Consider the following 20,342-nt stretch of genomic DNA (forward strand, 5'->3'; position numbering starts at 1 on the left):
TTCTGGGCAGTTTCACAGAGGCTGGGCATTGAGTGCCTTTGTGTCCCTATTGTCCCTACTTCACTTTCTTTTCTTTTTTTTTTTTTTTGAGACAGAGTCTTTCTCTTTTGCTCAAGCTGGAGTGCAGTGGCGCGATCTCAGCTCACCACAACCTCGCTTCCCGGGTTCAAGGGATTCTCCTGTCTCAGCCTCCTGAGTAACTGGGACTACAGGCGCACATCCCCATGCCCAAGTAATTTTTATATTTTTACTAGAGACGGGGTTTCACTATATTGGCCAGGCTGGTCTCAAACTCCTGACCTTGTGATCCACCCACCTTGGCCTCCCAAAGTGCTGGGATTACAGGCGTGAGCTACCGCCCCCAGCCCCTACTTCACCTTTTGACATAGAGAACCTAACTGTAACACATTTAAATGCCAAGTCTCCACCCCAAGGCGAACATGGGATACATGTAACATGTTTGCTTGCATACAACCTCCTTTCATGAATATTCAGAGTTCCTCCCACAGCCTGCTGAATATATATACTTGGCCAACCTATTCAGCATAAATTCCTGTCTCGATTTTCCCTCCATCAAAAGTACTTGCTTTTGTTTTTTTTAGCTGGAGGCTGTGCTTCCTGCCTGCAGGTTGTAATCTCTTTCTTAAAATAAAGGTCTCCTTTCTAAATTTATAAATTGTGTAATTTTTAAGTTTATAATAGAAGAAAATATTATTTAGCCTTTAAAAAGAAGGAAATCTTACTGTATGCAACAAGACAGATAAACCTTGAGGGCATAATGTTAAGTGAAATAAGTCAATCACAGAACTACAAATCCCATACGATTCTAATTACATGAGATACCTAAAAGTCAAACCCATAGAAGCAGAGAGCAGAATGGTGGTTTCCAGAGGCTGGAGGTAGGGAAAATGGGGAGTTGCCATTGAAGAGGTGTGATGTTTTAATTATACAAGATGAATAAATTCTAGATATGTGCCTATAGTTAACAATACCGTATTGTACACTTCAAAACTCTGTTAAGAAAGCAGATCTCATATTAAGTGTTCTTGCCATAATGAAACTTAAAATAAAACAATCTCTAGTGATAATCCTCCCAAAACAATCCACACTGTATATATACAAACAATATGATGACTTTTTGAGCTATCGCTCAATTTAGCACAGAAAAAAATACATCAAAAATTAGTTGGCACCTTTTTACTGGAGCAATTGGGTTATTATTATTTGAACTGTTTGCATAGCTATTATTTGAAAACACAATTTAAATTCTTGGCTTTCTGCTAAGGAGAATCTGGCACATGACAAGATAAAAAGTGAATAGTACCAGGATGAAATGTCAATGAATGTAGTTCTAACTATTTCAACTTTAAAAATTAATAAAATAAATCTAGTTTTTTAACAATCGCCCCCCCAACCCCGAACCCCCATGCTCCCCAAAAAAAGTTTGACTCTATGGACTCTAGAAAAGGAGAAAGACAAGAGTGAAAACTAGAGATGGGTGTAGAGTTAAGAAATGTGTTGGCATTTCTCTTTTTATTAGACTGTAATGGAAAACCTAAGTATATTACAGAAGATGCAGTTGAAGGAAAAACTTGAAAAAGTTAACCCCAATTTCAGATCCCCCACCACCACAAAACAGTAGGCAATGAGATCTAAATCTCATCTGAATTAGACTTAGATGAAACAAAGAAGAACTTTCTCATTGAAGGAGAGGAGAGGTGGAGTGAAATGGCAATATAGGGGAGATTGTGTGTCTGTTAGTGGAAGATTGAGTCATAGATTAAGTTTCCTCCTTAAAAGTTTCAACTTAAAAATTGAGAACAATGTTCTTATGTATCTGCCAGAAAATAAGAGGTCTTGCATGAACACCTAGAAGATAAAATATGGAATATACTACATTGTATTTTAGAACAATTCAGAACATTATAGGTCACCAAAAATATATTATTTATATTTTATGTTATATATTAATGTGGCTGCTTTTAAATTTTATTTTAAATATATTATGATATAGTCTTCAGTACCATTAATAAACAATTAATACCATGAATGATTAATATCATCTATCACCTGTAATTTTCTGCATTTTTCTAACACTGCTTTTGGGGGAAAATGTTCTTTGAATGCAAATTTTCAAGTGTTGAAATTATTTGTCCCTTGTAGAATTCATACTTAGAACTACACAGTCTGAAGACTGCCACATGTGGATACCTTCATTTATTCAATAAATGTTTAGTAAGTGTTTGCTACCACCAGGCATTTCTCTCAGCCCTGGAAAAATACTAGCAAACAAAACACACAAAAACAGTTGACCTCATGGAATTCAACCCCAAATTCATAACAGTAATTGGCCACAGGGTAGGCACCAAAAATTTCCTAGTTCTCGTTTTTCAAAGTGTACTATTGAGTGTCATAGTTTGTATTTGCTAAGGTTCACGTAACCAATATCCCAGATCTAGCCACATTTATGAAAAGGTGATTATTCCAAGCTTAAAGTAAATGTCTTCATTCCCAACTGGTTTCTGTTTGCTTTGCCTTCATGTTTTTTTTTTAATTTAATATTTGAATACAAATTAGAAATAATTGAGTCCATACTATGTCAGTGAAAACCCCAGCATTTTATCTGTGTGTATTAAAATGGAAAAGCTAACTCTAAAATGTACATCAAAATGCAAAGGACTTAAAATAGCCAAGATAATACTGGAGAAGAACAAGACTAGAACAGGATATACCCTACTAGGCATTCAGCCTTAGTAACAGGGGAGTGTGTTACTGGCACAACACTAAACTAATATACCAGTGAGACAGAAAAGAGAAGCAAATAATTGATTTACAATAAAGGCACAACTGCAATTTACTCGTATTGTACAAGGATTTTTCAATAAATGTGCTATATTAATTGGATATGCCTATTTTAAAAATGAGTCTTAACACTATCCCATATCATACAGAAAAGTAAATTGAAATGGATTACAGATCTAAATGTGAAATATAAATTAATAAAGCTTATTTTCAAAAATAATCAAAATAAACTGATGTTCATTACCTTGAAGTAGAGAAAGATTTCTTAAGAGACAAAAGAATTAAAAACGGGTAACAAATCAGATTTTGTTAAAAATAAGTTCTTCAATTCATCAAAACATACTGTTAAGAAAGTTAAAAGGCATAAAAAGAATGGAGATTTGTAGTACCTATATCTGACAAATGATTTGTTCTAGAATATATAAAGAATGCCTACATGTTAATAAGAAAATCAACATTTTTTACAGTAGGCAAACATTTGAAAAGTCATTTTGAAAAAAAGTTTACAGGCGAAAAGGTGCTCAATAACATCAGTCATCAAGGAAATGCAAATTAAAACTACACTGAGATATTACACTCACAGAAGATGGCTAAAATTAAAATGATTACCAATAATATCAAGTTTTTATGTGGAAGTGGAGCAACTGAGACTCGATGATGGGAGTATAATTTGAAAACTGTCCATATCTTCTAAAGTTCAATAAACAGATATCCTATGATACAAAAAATTTTACTCTTGGATGTGTGCCCAACAGATATGAATGTTTATGTCCAACAAAATACATGCATAAAAATGTTCATAACAGGCTGGGCAAAGTGGCTCACATCTGTAATCCCAGCACTTCGGGAGGCCAAGGCGGGCAGATCACTTGAGGTCAGGAGTTCCAGACAGCCTGTCCAACATGGTGAAACCCCGTCTCTACTGAAAATCCAAAAATTAGCCAGGTGTGGTGGCACATGCCTGTGATCCCAGCTACCGTGAGGCTGAGGCAGGAGAATCGCTTGAACCCAGGAGGCAGAAGTTGCAGTGAGCTGAGATTGTTTCACTGTACTCCAGCCTGGGTGACACAGTGAGACTCTGTCTCGTAAAAACAAAAAAAAAAAGAAAAAGTTAATAACGCCTTCAATCATAATGACCCGAGACTGAAAATATTATGAATATTCAGTGGTAACAGCTGAACTTCACCTGAACTCCCAGAATACTGAATGGTTAAAAACTAACCCCAGTCTTCATTTTACAGGAAGCACCTTACTGCAAATAACTACCCTGCCCCATATGACCTAGACAAGACCCGTGGATGACCCCCTTGCTTGCCTATAAGACCAGACACAGACCTTCCAAACTTCCCTTCTTTGTCTCATAAACGAGTAGCTGAGCTGTTTGTCCTCACTGACCAATCTGAACTAAATGTTCACTAACCCAACTTGACCAAACTTTAGTTAGGTTTCTCCCTTTCCTACATGTCCCTCAATTTTCTCCTCCCCCTGAGGTTAAGCAGTCACTGGAAGGCATTCTCCTTTTATGAAAAAAGTGATTTTCAGCCGGGCGCGGTGGCTCATGCCTGTAATCCCAGCACTTTGGGAGGCCAAGGCGGGCAGATGCCTAAGGTCAGGAGTTCGAGGCCAGTCTGGCCAACATGGTGAAACCCCGTCTCTATTAAAAATACAAAAAAAATTAGCCGGCATGGTGGTGCGTGCCTGTAATCCCAGCTGCTTGGGAGGCTGAGGCAGGGGAATTGCTTGAACCAGGGAGGTGGAGGTTGCAGTGAGCCGAGATCATGCCACTGCCCTCCAGCCTGGGTGACAGAGCGAGACTCCATCTCAAAAAAAAAAAAAAAAAAGAAAGAAAAAAGAAAAAAAAAGAAAATAAAAGAAAAGTAAAAGGTGATTTTCTAGGATTATCATCCTTGTTTGCAAAGGGCTAATTCTCCTTAATGGCGCCTCCTAAGAATCAGCTTATAGCAAAGAAAAACTGTCTCATCACGGCACCTGCTCATCCCACTCCCCAGCAGCTGGTTCCTTCCAACCTCATTTATTGCTATAAAAGAGAAGCCCTTTCTGACCTTGGAGAGGCTAATAGATCTTACAGTCAGAGCATTCTCCCTATTGCAAAAGTCCTTTCAAATAATGTCTCCTTACCTAAGTTTGGATTTGTCTTTTCATTTGACAGTAAAATAGATAAATATATTATAATATATCCATAACAATTAAATAGTACACAGCAATGAAAAGGGAGGAACTACTCCTATACCAACAAGCATGGATGAACTCTCACAGATATGATATTGAAGAAAGGAATCTAGATACAAAAGAGTATAAATTGTTATTACTCCATTCATATTATGGTCAAGAATAGGCAAGACCAATCTAAGGCAATAAAAATGAGAACAGTAATTAACACTTGGAAGGAGGTATTGACTAGGATAGGGCATATGGGAAATTTCTTTTTTTTTTTTTTTTTGAGACAAAGTCTCACTCTTGTCCCCCAGGCTGGAAAGCAGTGGCGTGATCTTGGCTCACTGCAACCTCTGCCTCCCAGGTTCAAGCTATTCTCCTGCCTCAGCCTCCCAAGGAGCTGGGATTACAGGCACCTGCCACCATGCCTGGCTAATTTTTGTATTTTTAGTACAGATGGGGTTTCACCATGTTGGCCAGGCTAGTCTCAAACTCCTGACCTCAGGCAATTCACCCACCTTGGCCTCCCAAAGTGCTGGGATTACAGGCGTGAGCCAGTGCACTCAGCTGGGAAATTTCTTGACTACTAGAAATGCCCTATTTGTTTGTCTGGGTGGTGGATTCATTAGCTGTATGTAAAATGTCATTAACCATACCATTGAGATTTATATACTTTGCTAAATGTTGGAACTCGACTTTTTTAAAACATGGAAAAAATTAGGTGGACAAATTTGGGTGCCCTAATACATAGCCCATCAAAGTCTTCTATTAACTAAAGCAATAGAAACAAATTTTGTAATTTATAAGCAAACATTTGTTGTATATTTGTATCTCTCATAGTTAAAATTTCAAGAATAATAGTTCAATTCTTAGGCTGGGGAGTGAATACATAGGTGTTTATTATCATTCTAGAAAATCACTTCTTCATAAAATATCCGCTTTCAAATTTAAATTAGGCGATAAAAGTGATGAACATAGAGTAGCATCTAACACTCTGTGTGATAACCAATTCACATTAACCTATTTTATGTCACATGTAGAGAAAGAGAAATCAATGTTACAAAAGTATTAATAAGAAAACTAGTTAGAAAAAATCTAATCGAGTCCAAACCAGTTGAAAATTATCAATATATGGTTTGGCTAAGCAAATACACACAATATCTCGAATTCTTATATACATATTCACACACTGTAAATTCATCTATCTTATTTTCCAATCATTACTCTAATTTTAATGCTCTAGAAATTTGTGGCATCAAGTTAATGAAAGGAGGGGAGTTTCTTGCTATTACAAACTAAAACTTAAAACCAAGGAATTAAGCAAAGAAAAGTCAGAGCAGAAATTGAGAACCGAAACAAATAATTTAAGCATCATAGCTCTTTGAATAAATTACTTCAAAGGACACTACAATGCCTTGGGATAAAAGAGCTTTTGCTATTGTCAGGAAACCTGATAATCTGAGTGAAAAGCCTTCAAAGGCCACCCCTACTATGTAACCTGTTTCTGCTTTAACTACTTTTTGCAGCTTCTCTTTATATAATATCTTATGTGTAAAATGAGTTGTAATACAGAGACAAGAAGACTATCCCTGTTGAATTTGAATGATATCTTCACTGAAATATTCACAGGCCAACATATCTGAACAATGGTATGTGTCCTGGACACAAATCCCACTCAGGGTGTAGGGGGCAACAAACATGAATGCTATTCTGAGGGATAAACTGCCTCCTTGCAATATAAATGTGGTGGCATCTGGATATTGAAAGATAAGCCCTTCTTGTCCCTCTTGACCATTGTTTGGAAACCAATGTAACTTTTTATTGAATAAGCTAGAATCTGCAGGCCTCAATTATAAAGCAATTCTATGTTTTCCCACAGCATTTATCCAAACTGGCTCTGTGAGGTAAGACTACCCAATATACCTGGATGAAATCTCCAGCAAATCTCATATAACATTTTCTGTCACTCTCAGGTAATAAAAAGTACCCCCTGGCACTTTCAGTCTCACTAAAATTAACACTTACTCAACTAAAATGTTCAATAATCAAAATCTGAGCCTGATTTAAAGATGATATCCTATCCTTTCCTAGCCAGGCCTTCCCCAGACAGGGAAGCCTGCCGAGGGATGGGGGTGTGATTGGCTTTTGCACTGTTCCCCTGCCTGGCTAGCTTATAATATCCTTGTGGTTTTCTCAAAATCCCCTCTTTGAGCTCCTCTAATTTCAGTTCCCAGGAAAGGACTGTGGCTTTTCTCCAACTGGCCACTCCCAATTCCAGCCATCAGCCCCAGGCATTCTGCAGTCCACACTGTGGGCTTCCACTACCCACTTAGGCCCTTTTAGGCAAAGTTCCTATGTTGTGAGCTCCAAGCCAGTGCTTCCACTTGACCTTGCCCTCATGCTGTCTGGTGGTCTCTTGTGTGACCACATCTGAGGCACAGTAAATATTCCAGCATGACTTTTCCTCCTCAGACAGAAACCACTCCCATTCCAAGGCAGCCCTCTCTGACCTGATCTATTTGCTCTACCCTACAGTCACAGCTGGCTTTGACTTCTCCAGTATGAGTTCATATCAGTCCACAGAGAGCACCCAATATGCAAGAGACCGACACGATCCTAGCTTTATGTCTTTAAAAAAAATTTTTTGTAGAGATAGGGTTTCACCATGTCCTCATTCTCCTTCACCTGTTCTTCCATTTCTTCAACCTCGTTCCCAGTCATTTCTCAGATATCTTTACTTTTCTAGCTAAGTCACTTTTTAAGTGACCTCATCTAGTTTCATAATTTACAACTCTTTAAATTATATACCTCCAGCCTAGACTATTCCTTGGAATTTCTGACTCTATATTCAACAGCTTATTGGGCATTTTCTCTTGACGTCTAATGGATACCTCAAACTTAACACATCCAGAACTAAACTCTTGTTTTCCCCTCATTTCCTATCTACTCTTCCTGTAGTTTTAACAGATATCTCAGTAAACAAAAACCTTTTTTTTTTTTTTTTGGTTCAGGCACAAAACGTGGGAATCACTCTTATGATGACCTACCAAGCCACATATGATTCAGCCATTACAACCTTTCTGACCTCATATCTATCACTCTTTCCATAGTTCACCCTCTTCCTAGTCTACATGCTGTGGTCTGAACACATAAAGCCTGCCATAGAAATTTTGTATTTGATGCCTGTTTCCCTGAAATACTGCTCCTCTATAAATCTCCATGGCCTTCCTGTAGCCAACTCAATGTAGATCAGCACTACCAAAGTTCTAGTTCTCCAATCTATGTGGTGCTGAATATTATTTTAGGGTGAAAATTTTTGACTCTTTTGAATCAATAAAGCACTTCTAAGTGCTGACAAAATAAATAGTTTTTATAATTACAGATAGTGCTTCTGTAAACATTCTTGTACATATTTTTTGGTAAACATGTACACATTTTTGTTGAGTACCGTATACATTAGAAATAGAATGGCTGGTTCATAGAGTATACGGATTTTCAGTTTTAGTGGATGCTTACAAATGGTTTACCAAATGCTTATGCCATTTTGAACTTTCACCAACAGGATTTGAGCATTGTGGTTCTTCACATCCTCTTCTTCTTTCATTTAGCCATTCTGGTGGATGTGTATTGGTATACCATTATGATTTTAATCTGCACTCCCTTGATGACAAATGAAGTTGACCACCTTCCATATTTTTGTTGGCCTTTAGGCTACCCTCTTTTGGCCTTTAGGCTACTCTCTTTTCAATTAGGTTGTCTGCTTTTTTCTTAATAATGTCTAAAAGTTATTTGTATATTCTCAACAAGTTTTTATTGGTATGTGTGTATAGGTGTATTTGGAAACAGCCCAAATGTTTATGAAGAGCAAAACAGAAAAATAAACTGTGGTGATTCATATAATGGAATACTAGGCAGCAAGACAATGAATGAACTGATGTTACATCTAACATTGTGAATGAATCTTACAGAGTTAGTGAGCAAAAGAAGCAGTTACAAAAGATATATACTGGATCATTCTACTTACATACAGTTTGAAACTAGGCAAAATTAATTTACTGAATGGTAATCACTGGAGTTGGCAATGAGTAATTTGGAAAGAAAGTGATGTCTAAGGTTTTGTCCATGTTCTATTTCTAGATCTGTGTGCTGGTTACCAACGTGAACTTTTATTAAAGCTTATGATTGGTGCACTTTTCTATATGTATATTATACATACTTCAAAAAGGTTTAAAAATAAATGCCCGAAAACAACTTGTGTTTAATTATTTGTGTGTCACATATACAGAGAACAAACACATGCATAGACAGATTGAGGCAGAAAGACAGAGAGAGATTGCATAAAGCAATTAAAATATGATATTATAATCTTTGATCAGCTAAAACTAAGTCTCTATGTAATATTCTATATGAGAAAGTAAATGCCTGTATCTAAATTTTTCATGGTGGTTTAAAAGATAACTCACTTTTCTCTCTCTGAAGAGAATTAATCTATTGCTTTTTATCCCTTGAAAGCAGAGCCAAGGGGAACCATGTATGTTTTTTTGTTTTTTGTTTTTTGTTTTTTTTTGAGATGGAGTCTCGCTTTGTCACCCAGCCTGGAGTGCAGTGGCACGATTTCAGCTCACTGCAACCTCCGCCTCCTGGGTTCAAGAGATTCCCCTACCTCAGCCTCCCGAGTAGCTGGGACTAAGGCATGTGCCACCATGCCCAGCTAATTTTTGTATTTTTAGTAGAGACAGGGTTTCACCATGTTGGCCAGGATGGTCTCAATCTCTTGACATCGTGATCAGCCCACCTCAGCCTCTCAAAGTGCTGGGATTACAGGCATGAATCACTGCACCTGGCCAGAACTATGTATTTTATACTTCGCTTCTTTTGCTTCTTTTTAACTATGTTTTTGTAATCTTATTATTTGAATACATATGCATAAATACAGCATGGAAAGGAAATAAATCATATATTGTTTCCTGACCACAGTAGCTTAGGAATGGTTTCTTATTTACAAAATGTCCATTGATAGCTGACATCCAAATTATATACTATTAATCAAACTAATGACTAGTTGTTAGGTGGTGGAACACACATCTATGAAAGGGAAGATTGTCAGATTGTGTGCTCAGAAAGTAGCATTCTATTATTTAGAAAGAACTTCAACAAACTTTAAATGTACGTAAAAGTAATGTATGTATGAATAATGTATTCATTATTATTATTGTATTAATGTATTCATTATTATTATAAAGTAATGTATGTATGAATAATGTAAGAATGTATGCATAAATAAACCCAGTATGTTGCTTGAAAATGGCAAAGACTTTCAAAGGCTAAGTGACAATCAAGACGAAAAATGTGTTCCCATTGGTGACAGTAATGACTAAACATAAATATAGTGGCAAGAACATTCATGAAAAAACTTGGAATGGGAAGCAAAAGACCGAAATTTAACTGCCAAATCTGCCACTAGCTAGCAGTAGGCCGTTAGGAAAGCCATTTTACTACCTTTTGTGACTACAGTTTTCGAGTCTTCCAAATAAACAAGGAGGACTCTGATAGGTACAGTACAACTAAAGAGTTAGCTTCAAACAACCACCTGACTACTACTGACTGACTTTATGACCTTAAGAAAGCTATACAAACACTCTCTGCATCCTACGTTCTCTATATATGAACGCTGAATGATGCTGCTTGCAGTACAGATTCATTGTGAAAAGTCGATGGCCTCCCATGTAACAAGCATCTGGCACTAACTCTCACATAAAGAAGTCATGCCACAGATGTTTTATCTATCCCAGCCCTAACGCTCTGAGTTTATGAGGAAAGCTATGTGTAATAAGGTGACCCAGATATTTTCCCCATGATTAGGTTTGCTATATTTAACTATTAGCTTAAGTAATGGTAAAAAATATAAAAATGAGACCAAGAGTAATAGTAAACATGCAAAACCACTTTGAACTTTTTAAAAGAGGATCTACTATCACAAACATAGGTAATCCACCTTGTAGAATATTACAGTTAGAAAACACTTTTACATATAATTCCAAATTATACTATCAGAGAAGCTCTGTGAATAGGTACAGATTCTTATTTCTGTTTTACAGATAAAGTCTTAGAGAAGCAAAGTGATCACTTACTCTAGGTCACAAATGTATTAAGTGATCTATTCTAAAGTAGAACCTATGTCTTTTTACTCAAAAATACCATTTCCATCTATTAAAACCCCAGAATAAACTTTTATCTGAATTACCCTAAGAAATCACATTGTTAATGGTTTTATCTTAAAGATCAGGACACTTATCCCAAAGAGGATCATCTGAGGATGCACAATTGGTCAGTAACAGAGTCAACCAGAACCCAAGTCTCCTGAATCTTCAATCCAATATTTTCTCCTCCATATTAATTCAACCAATTTCACCTTAAATTTAACATTATTGATTTTTTGTAGCATTTGATTTTGTATAATGTTAATGGCAGGGAGTTCACAGAGTAGTTGACTTAGCTGGGACTACAAGGATAAGGAGGGATGTAACAGATTAAGGGGGAAAGGATAGGACAAACCCTAGGAAGAAGTTAAAGAATAGAAAACAGAATAGTGTCACGAAGAGATCGGGCTGCCCAGGAACACTAAGAAGTGCAGCATGACAGGAGAAGATACTGGAAGTGCAGAGCAGAATTGAAAAGAGGAAAGGTGGGCCACAAGCAACGAAGTAAGTGATTGGATATACATTGAGCATCACTCACGTTGACACTATAGAGTAACAGTCCTCAAAGTGTGGTCCACAGCCACAGGCTCCTGAAGTTACCCAAAACACTTGCAGGGGGTCTGTGGACAACACTTTGAGGAGTGTTACCCAGTGTTACACATTCTGTTACTGTCCACAGAGTCAAAACTATTTTTATCATAGTAATAATAAAATGTTATTTACTTTTTTCCACTATGTTGACATTTGCACTGATGGTACCAAAGCAATGGTGAGAAAAACTGTTGGTGTTTTAGCACAAATCGAGAAAATAATAGTTAAATGTACTCATAGCCATTGCACTCTTCAACATCATATACTAGCAGAAAAAAATAAATGAGATTTTTAAAAGACAGTTTCCTAAGCAATGTTCCTTAAGAATTAATAAAAATATTAATTTTATTAAATGTTGAAACTTAACATCTTTTTAATGTTGTATGACAAAATGGAGAGTACCCATAAATCATTGTGCTGCATGCCAAACTATTGTAATCGTTTCAAAAACATTACTTGAAAATTACAAGTGTAGTTATATGTAGAGATAGAGTGATTGTTTGACTTACTAGATAGACTGAACTTAATAGATTTAATAGATAGATTGAACTAGATAGACACTTTCCATGAAAAGCCATTTTCATGCAACACCATAGAAAAACTGTGGTAATTCAGATTTGAATATTTAGGAAAATATTTTTCAAAAGTGAATGAAGAGAACCTGTAACTTTGAGAAACACTACTCTATTTGTTGCCAGTGATAAAATGTGAACTTCCAAACAAAAATTGGAATCTTAAAATTAATATTAGCCACCATGAGTTTGACAGCTTTCCAACACTCGCAGACATTCCAGTGAGATCATAAGTGATATTAGATAGATTTTTTTGATGTTGTATAACAAAATATGTCAACATTTGGAAAATCTGCAAAACCAAGAGAATCAGTATTTTCCAAATGATGTTATAAAATCACAATTGGACAAAAGAACCACTCAAAGTGCAAGACAGAGTAGTTGATTTTACTGCAACAGAGGACAAAATGTTCACTGATCTGATTTCAGATTTCACATTGCAACTCTCTTGTAAGAAACTAGCACTGGTTAAATTTTGGCATGACATTAAAGAAGAATATTCACAGTTACAAGGACATTAAAACACTCTTCCCTTTTTCAATTTTATGTCTGTGTGAAGTCATAATGTCTTCACGTACTTCAACCAAAACAATATATCACAACAAACTGAATGCAGAAGCAGATAAGAGCATCCTGCTGTCTTCCATTAAACCAGCCATTAAACTGATTTGCTACAGTAAAAAAATGCCCCACTTTTCATTAATTTTTTTCTTTTTGAAAATGTAGTTTTCATCAAAATAAGTTATTAATGTTAATATCTATACAGTTATTTTAAGTGATTTAATCTTTTAAATTTCTGCTTCAATTTGCAATAAGGTAATTTGAATAGTATAAGCCACATAAACTAAAGCTCTTTGTGTCCCTAAACATGCTCTAGGTTGCAGAGGGGACCTTAGACCAACAATTTGAGATCCACTGTTGTAGAGGATGAGTAAAGTAGAGAGGACAGGATCAGGTTCAGGAATCTAGGAACGTACTGCAGTAACAGATTCAACGTGACATGACTATGGCCTGACAGAGATCATAAAAGTAGAGATGAGGAGAAGTAGCTAGATGCAATAATCATTTCTAAACCATCAACAGAATGAGTAATTGATGAGATGATGAAAGTGAAAGGGCATGAAGGATTTGAAGATGCTTTTGTCATTTCTCATGAAAGGCTGGGTGTAGAGCTGGGGAATACAGATGGGAAAGCCAGTTTAATATGTTGGGTATGTTAATTTTGAGGCCCAGTAGGAAGCTGAAAATAATTACTTGGAAATCAAGAGTGAAGTTACATATAGAGATAAAGATATAGAAGCAATCATAGATACCAATAGATATTACCCAGGGGAAAATTGATAAGCAAGAAGCTAAAAGAACTAAGGATGAATATCTGGAAAACCCAATATGTCAGGAAGGACAGAAAGAAATAGCCAGTGAAGGTGGTTAATCAGTGTAGTCAGAGAGGTGGCTAAAAGGAGCCAGGAGTGAGTACAATTCAGGAAGCCAAATGTGGGATGGGTGAAATCGGAGGTTGTTTCTGTTTACAGAAGATAGCTAGCCCTTACTGAGTAATGACAAGGACCTAAATCAAGTCACTATATTTGTTTAAAAATAATAAAATTCATATCTTCATTTACTTATCTTTTTGAAACAGGATCTCGCTCTGTCACCCAGGCTGGAGTGCAGTAGCACGATCGCAATAATGGCTCACTGCAACCTTGTCCTCCTGGACTCAGGTGATTCTCCCACCTCAGCCTCCCAAGCAGCTGGGATTACAGGTGTGCTCCCCCTCCCCCATGCTTGGCTAATTTTTTCTTTTATGTTTTGTAGAGATGAGGTCTCACTAGGTTGCCCATGCCAGTCCCGAACTCCTGGGCTCAAGTGATCCTCCCACTTTGGCCTCCCAAAGTATTGAGATTACAAGTGTGAGCAATGGCGCCCAGCCCAAATCTTTATTAAAGGTAGAATTGTGTCAGGAGTCAGTCTTAATAGAATGATTAAGTGTTATATATTGTTTTATTTTTTTGTAATAATGTTGCATGTCTTTTGAAATTTAAGGAAATTCAAGGTAAGTGAAGAAAAGAACTAGTGAATTAGAGCTCAAAAAGTATAGGCCATTTTATCCTACTAGTTGAAGAAATATAGTAATTAACAAAGGGGGAAACCAAAGTTAATAAAATAGAAATAGAAAAACTATATATATTTTTTCCAGGTGGGTGACCCTTTAATATGTTTGTAAACACTTAGGAAAAAAAAGAGCCAAAGAAACGAAGAAAATTTAAAACATAGGGGAGCAATGTAAGCTAAGAGGTACATCTCAGAAGACAGTGGAGGAGATGGGATCCTTAAAAAATTCATTTTTTTTGCTAAATCAAGAGAAAAGGAGAAAAGGAAGGATGATGCCTCAGGTAACTTTAGAATGAAAATCAAGAAAGACTGAGGGGGTTCCCATCCAAGGACTTGTATTCTTTTCCTTTAAAATAAAAGTTAAAATTTTATGCTAACACTGAAAGGAATAAGATAAAAGACAGAAACAATGTGGAGAGAGAAATTTAGAGCCTCTGAGGGGTAACGAAAAGAATTTGGAAAGAAAATGAAGACTTAGCCAAGACTAGATCAAAATAAATCAACCAAGATTCTAGATCACTGAAAACATCTACATTTGTACCATTAAGTCGAAAATATTATAGAGATTCCAGACACATAAAAGTAGAATGTATAGAGAATATTAAAGAATGCTGCAATAAGACCTTTAGATTATTTTGTCAGCCATGCCCATGGTATCACTGAGAGTTAAACATGATACAAAGAACACCACACATCTACTCATTAATAGGTAAGCCTTTTCTATTAGGTTATTCTCAGCAACCAGCCCAAGAGCATTAAACTCCTACTATTGTTTTCTTATATGAGGACTAATAAATTCAGATGTCTCAAGGTATCCAACATATTTTATTAGCAATTTAATAAGTGCTTCACTGTTATTCCAATCAGAGCTCTAGAAATATTATTTCATATTTACATCATTTCTCAGAGAAGCCATTTGTATGTACATAAATTTGAATAATTGGCTTCATGAATTCTAAGTGTAAATTCCCATAAAATACCCATGGTAAAGGAATTCATTTATAAAGGGACCTCAGCTCTCTTTAGCAGAGCAATGATACGTCTATTTCAGGTAGTAGCATAAGGAAAATACAGGAGACTTTTGCAAATATACTTTTTTTTACTGTATTACAGAAATTATTTGCCTCCACAAGAAAAAAAAAAGGATACATTTCAGTAAGTCAAATTCCTTAATCTGTGAAAATTTGGTAGGCTAAGAATGCAGACAATTCACCTTCCTCATACCTTACTCTTCTACTTTGGAGTTCAGTTAACTCTATCAAACTCTATGTTTTGATAAATCAACTCTGAAATTAGATATCCTTTAGAGTTAACTTCCCCAAGAAATAGAATTTTGTGTATTCTTTTTCCACTGGTCAGTCTTGACTGGTTAAAAATTGGGAAACAAAAAGCACCAACAAAACACTAAAATAGTTAACCCTGAATATAAAGTTACCAAAGCAATCATAAACAAAACCGCATTGTATCATAAAAGATACGGCTGCCATAAATTAATGAATGAATAAAATTAGGAGACTATTGAGATCAAACTTTTCACTATAAAAATGAGAAAACTGAGACTCAGTTAGATTAAAATTATACAGCCAATCAGCAAAAGTGCTAAAGGAGATACAGTGGTGTTCTTTCTGCTATATTATTATACAATGTCTTTGCCATCATGATTTAGTAGACATACAAAGTAAATTTTAAACAATACATGTTTTATCTCTAAACATCTAAACACAGTCCCAGTGAACCACTAACCCATCAAAAGATTAATTTAGGATTTGTCTATATCATCAGCTACCCATTTAATTTCCTTTGAACTAGCAAGCATAAACGGAGCTCTTACGCAAACAATTTTGAAGTAGGGCAGGATATAAAAGTATATATAACCATTTCATCTCAAGTACTTACAATTTAGTTAGTTACAATTTAGTTCAATCTAGTTGAACACAATAGAGTTCAACTAGAAAATAAAAGACATCATTGTATAAAGAACTAATTCTAATCAAGTGTCAAAACATCCAGTATGCACAAAAAGGATTCTGAGATATCAAGAACAGGGAGTTTAATTTCAGTTTTAATCATAGGCCCATGACATCTTGGGCATAAAAAGAACTTTTAAATACTCTTAATTTCCCATTGATGTTATTTGGGTCATGTCCCTAACCAACCTATGTTCGGTCACTCCAGCAACAAAGCTCCTAAGGAAACCCATTTTCTCTTTGAATGGTTCTATATTTTCCTTTAATTGAACTTATCTTCCTCTGTTTCTCTCTTTGGTCTTAATTCTATAACTTGGTGTCATACAAAGAATGTCTAGTCATTTTATATGACAACATCTCAAATAGAAGGTAATTTCTATTCTTCAGAGAAAATAATGCACAATACAATTAATCAAACAACACAACAGACTTTCACATTCGTGCAAATACTGATCATAATTCTCCAAACAAACTCACACGTAATTCTAACTCTCATAAATTATGGCAACCAGAATTCAACATAATGCTTCAGGTAATATACTCACTATGAGATTAATACTTTTTTATTTCTAAACATTGTATTTCTATCAATATCCAAGACATCAAAGCATTAATAAGCCACAACACTATTAATTCAGATTAATCATATTCTCAACTAAAACTTATTTTAAATGTTTTATAAAGCAAAATAATATCTAAGATGAACTCTGAGGGACTAGTAAAGTCTAGATATATTAAGCAAGAAGTTGTCATTCCAAATATAAACATGTCCAAACATACATAATAGCAAGGGAAGATTAGGAACAAGGGCAGATAAGCCTTCCCAAAATAAGAGAGTAGGCTTGGGTATGGCTGACACTTGTAACCCCAAGACTTTGGGAGGCCAGGGCGGGAAGACCACTTGACGCCAGGAGTTTGAGGTTGCAATGAGCTATGATCACACCACTGAACTCCAGCCTGGGCAACAGAGTAAGATGCTGTCTCTAAAAACATACATTCATATATACATACCTACACACATAATATAAGAGAGTTGTTTCACATAAATTTAGAAATATAAGTTAGGGAGGCCCTTGAAAAATCAAGGTAAGAAGTATGTACTGGAGTTCAAGAACCATCCGGTAGTAAGATATTGTAAGTTTTCAAACATAAGAATAACAAGATGAAAATACAGGCCAGGCACCATGGGTCACGCCTGTAATCCCAACACTTTGGGAGGCCGAGGTGGGTGGATCGCGAGGTCAGGAGATCGAGACCATCCTGGCTAACACAGTGAAACCCCATCTCTACTAAAAACACAAAAAATTAGCAGGGTGTGGTGGCATGCGCCTGTAGTCCCAGCTACTCGGGAGGCTGAAGCAGGAGAATCACTTGAGCTCGGGAGGTGGAGGTTGCAGTGAGGTGAGATTATGCCATTGCACTCCAGCCTGGCTAACAGAGCGAGACTCCATCTCCAAAAAAAAAAAAAAAAAAAAAAAAGATGAAAATACAGATGGCATGTTAAGATGGATAATAATGATAGAAAAGCTAGGGTGAATAACTAGGAAGATATAGTAACACATATGTTAAAAATAATGGTGGTTGGGCATAGTGGCTCATGCCTGGAATCTCTGTACTTTAGGAGGCCAAGGCAGGAGGATTGCTGGAGGCCAAGAGTTGGAGGCGGCAGTTAGCTATGATCACAACACTGCACTCCAGCCTGGACGACAGAATTAGATCCTGTCTCCAAAAAGGAAAATAAAATAATGGTAACAGCAGATGTAGTGAAAAAAAAAATTGAACGTGGCAGATACAGGAGATAATTTTAAGAGAATGTTAAGCTCCATTTAAGCTTCATGCCTGGGTAACTGGAATAATAAGGATGCTGATTTCCTTTTGGAAAAAGAAGACCAATTCAATTGATTGCAAAATAACAGCATGCCATTAAAATTGTTCAATAAGTAATAAGAAAATACATAACTAAACATCAGTGAAAAATTCAATCTAGATATGTAACAGTAATAACAGGTAATTTTCAATCTTATCCATTTTATAGATTATCCATATCCTTTTCCAATTAGCCTTTCATCTTTTGGCCAATGTCTTTGTCTAGAATATTTCCACTAGGAAGTAAGAAACTGGAATTATACTAAAATCTATTTCATCTACTAATGAATAGAAGATAAAGGAGACAAAAGAGTCAGAACAGGAAGATGGCTAATATAATACACAAGCAGCATATGGTGGCATTGAATAATCAATGAATAATCAACAGTAACCTACCCTTCTTGGTACATACAGACTGAAGTACGAAAATGCTATCATTCAATGGTACAATCTCTCTCTGAAGGAGACAAAAAAAAAATCATAACAGCATCAAACCATTTACATATGCACACACAATTTTTAGTTTATGAAAAAACTAGCAGAAAGAAATCACATTTTCTCAACATAGACACAGAAGAAGAAAAATTAAAAGTTATTTATGTAATTATTTTAAAGCTAGAGTTCCAACAGCTTCAAGGAAAGATAATTTAGAAGGTAGGATAATACATGCTAACACTACTATAAATAATAGCAGCCCTCAACACTTAAGGGCTTGTTATTAAGCTTCCCAGACCTAAGATACAAGTATGGGCCAAAATGGGAGAAAAGAGGTGAGATTTCCAATGCAACTTTCAAACATATTAGTTTCACTTATTGCAAGCTATTAAATGTTTGAAATTCAAACAGTCTTCAACAAAAGATAGAAGTTTCCCTAATGGTGGTGGCAAAAAAATGTAGTATGTGACAAGGAGTTGTATAGCTTCGCCAAATTCACTATTAAAAAGTGCTTATTATGTGTGCTATGAGCAAAAATAGAAATTGCAAACAATATTCAATTTTATTTTTAGTTGAGGGAGTTCTGGTTTTTCAATTACTGTTATTCAATAAAAAAATCTGAAAGTTTATTTTAGTATGTTCTAGTTTCATATATGATGTACCTACAAATATAAATCCGTAAAACTATGCCTTATAAATTATGGCAAGCATTGATTAGATCATTATATTTGTTAACCTGTGATCATTATTTCTTGAAAATTATAGTAGCTTGACATATTTCTTCTTACTATTACAGCTAAGGTCAGAAAAGACAAAAATTTTTCTAGGTTTGAAAGAAATGTTTTAAAAAATATTATTCATGAAATTTCAAACCTTAATAATAAGATTTTAAAATCCTTATTATTAACACGCCACCAACATACATTTATCTTATGAACTAGAGATTTCTAAGTAAATTCCCCTAAAATAAAGACATACTTAAATAAATAGATCAAGATAAAATTTTTAAACGTAATTCTCTGTGGGTTACTTTGCTATTAGATAATGATAAAGCTGTAATCAAATACAATGTATTAGAACCACCGAATCTTAAAAATTGCACAATTTGAAATCACGTTATATCAGTCTCTGGTCTAACCGCCTGTCTAATGCTCAAGCTTTCTCTAAAATATGCCCACCAAGTAATTATCCCACGTGCCCGCGTACCTCCACTTATCGTGAACTTCACTACCTCGCTTCCTAATCAATTACATCTAGGCAGAACTCATCGAAAGTTCTTAACTTGGAGCCAAAAATATCCCTCCCCGTAGCTTCTATTCATTAGTATTGCTTTTAATTATTGGCGCCAAGCAACAAAGTCTACTTTCTCATCACCATCAGTTTTTTAAAACTCTGGAGACAATTTTCAAGTATCTCAGTTCCTTCAGCTCTTCCTAATATGACATGATTTTAATTACTTCTACTATTCTTATTTCTCATTCCTGAAAATATTTCTGCACTAGCACAGGCAGAAATCTCTATAAACCTTGCTTTAAATATTTCTAAAAAGTAATATACTTAACATAAAATTAGCAAAATAGTTTTACTATTAAAATAAATAGTTCTTATTTTACTAATTTTAT

At 35.6% G+C, this 20,342-nt stretch overlaps 1 protein-coding gene across 3 annotated transcripts in view; it reads right to left on the reverse strand.

Annotated features, from left to right (window-relative positions):
• Positions 1-20,342, reverse strand: part of LOC116463486 (glycine receptor subunit beta) — an 87,986-nt gene that overhangs the window by 63,294 nt on the left and 4,350 nt on the right. The window contains exon 2 of one of the 3 annotated variants that reach the window (XM_032146610.2): positions 18,682-18,742. The exons of the other annotated variants lie outside the window; for them this stretch is intronic. Coding sequence (XP_032002501.1) covers positions 18,682-18,695 — 14 coding nt within the window. The 5' untranslated portion in view covers positions 18,696-18,742. The remainder of the gene's footprint in view (positions 1-18,681; positions 18,743-20,342) is intronic. 3 annotated transcript variants of the gene reach the window in all.

The sequence above is a fragment of the Hylobates moloch genome, unplaced genomic scaffold (genome assembly GCF_009828535.3).
Source record: "Hylobates moloch isolate HMO894 unplaced genomic scaffold, HMol_V3 SCAFFOLD_38, whole genome shotgun sequence".
Classification (NCBI taxonomy): Eukaryota; Metazoa; Chordata; class Mammalia; order Primates; family Hylobatidae; genus Hylobates; species Hylobates moloch.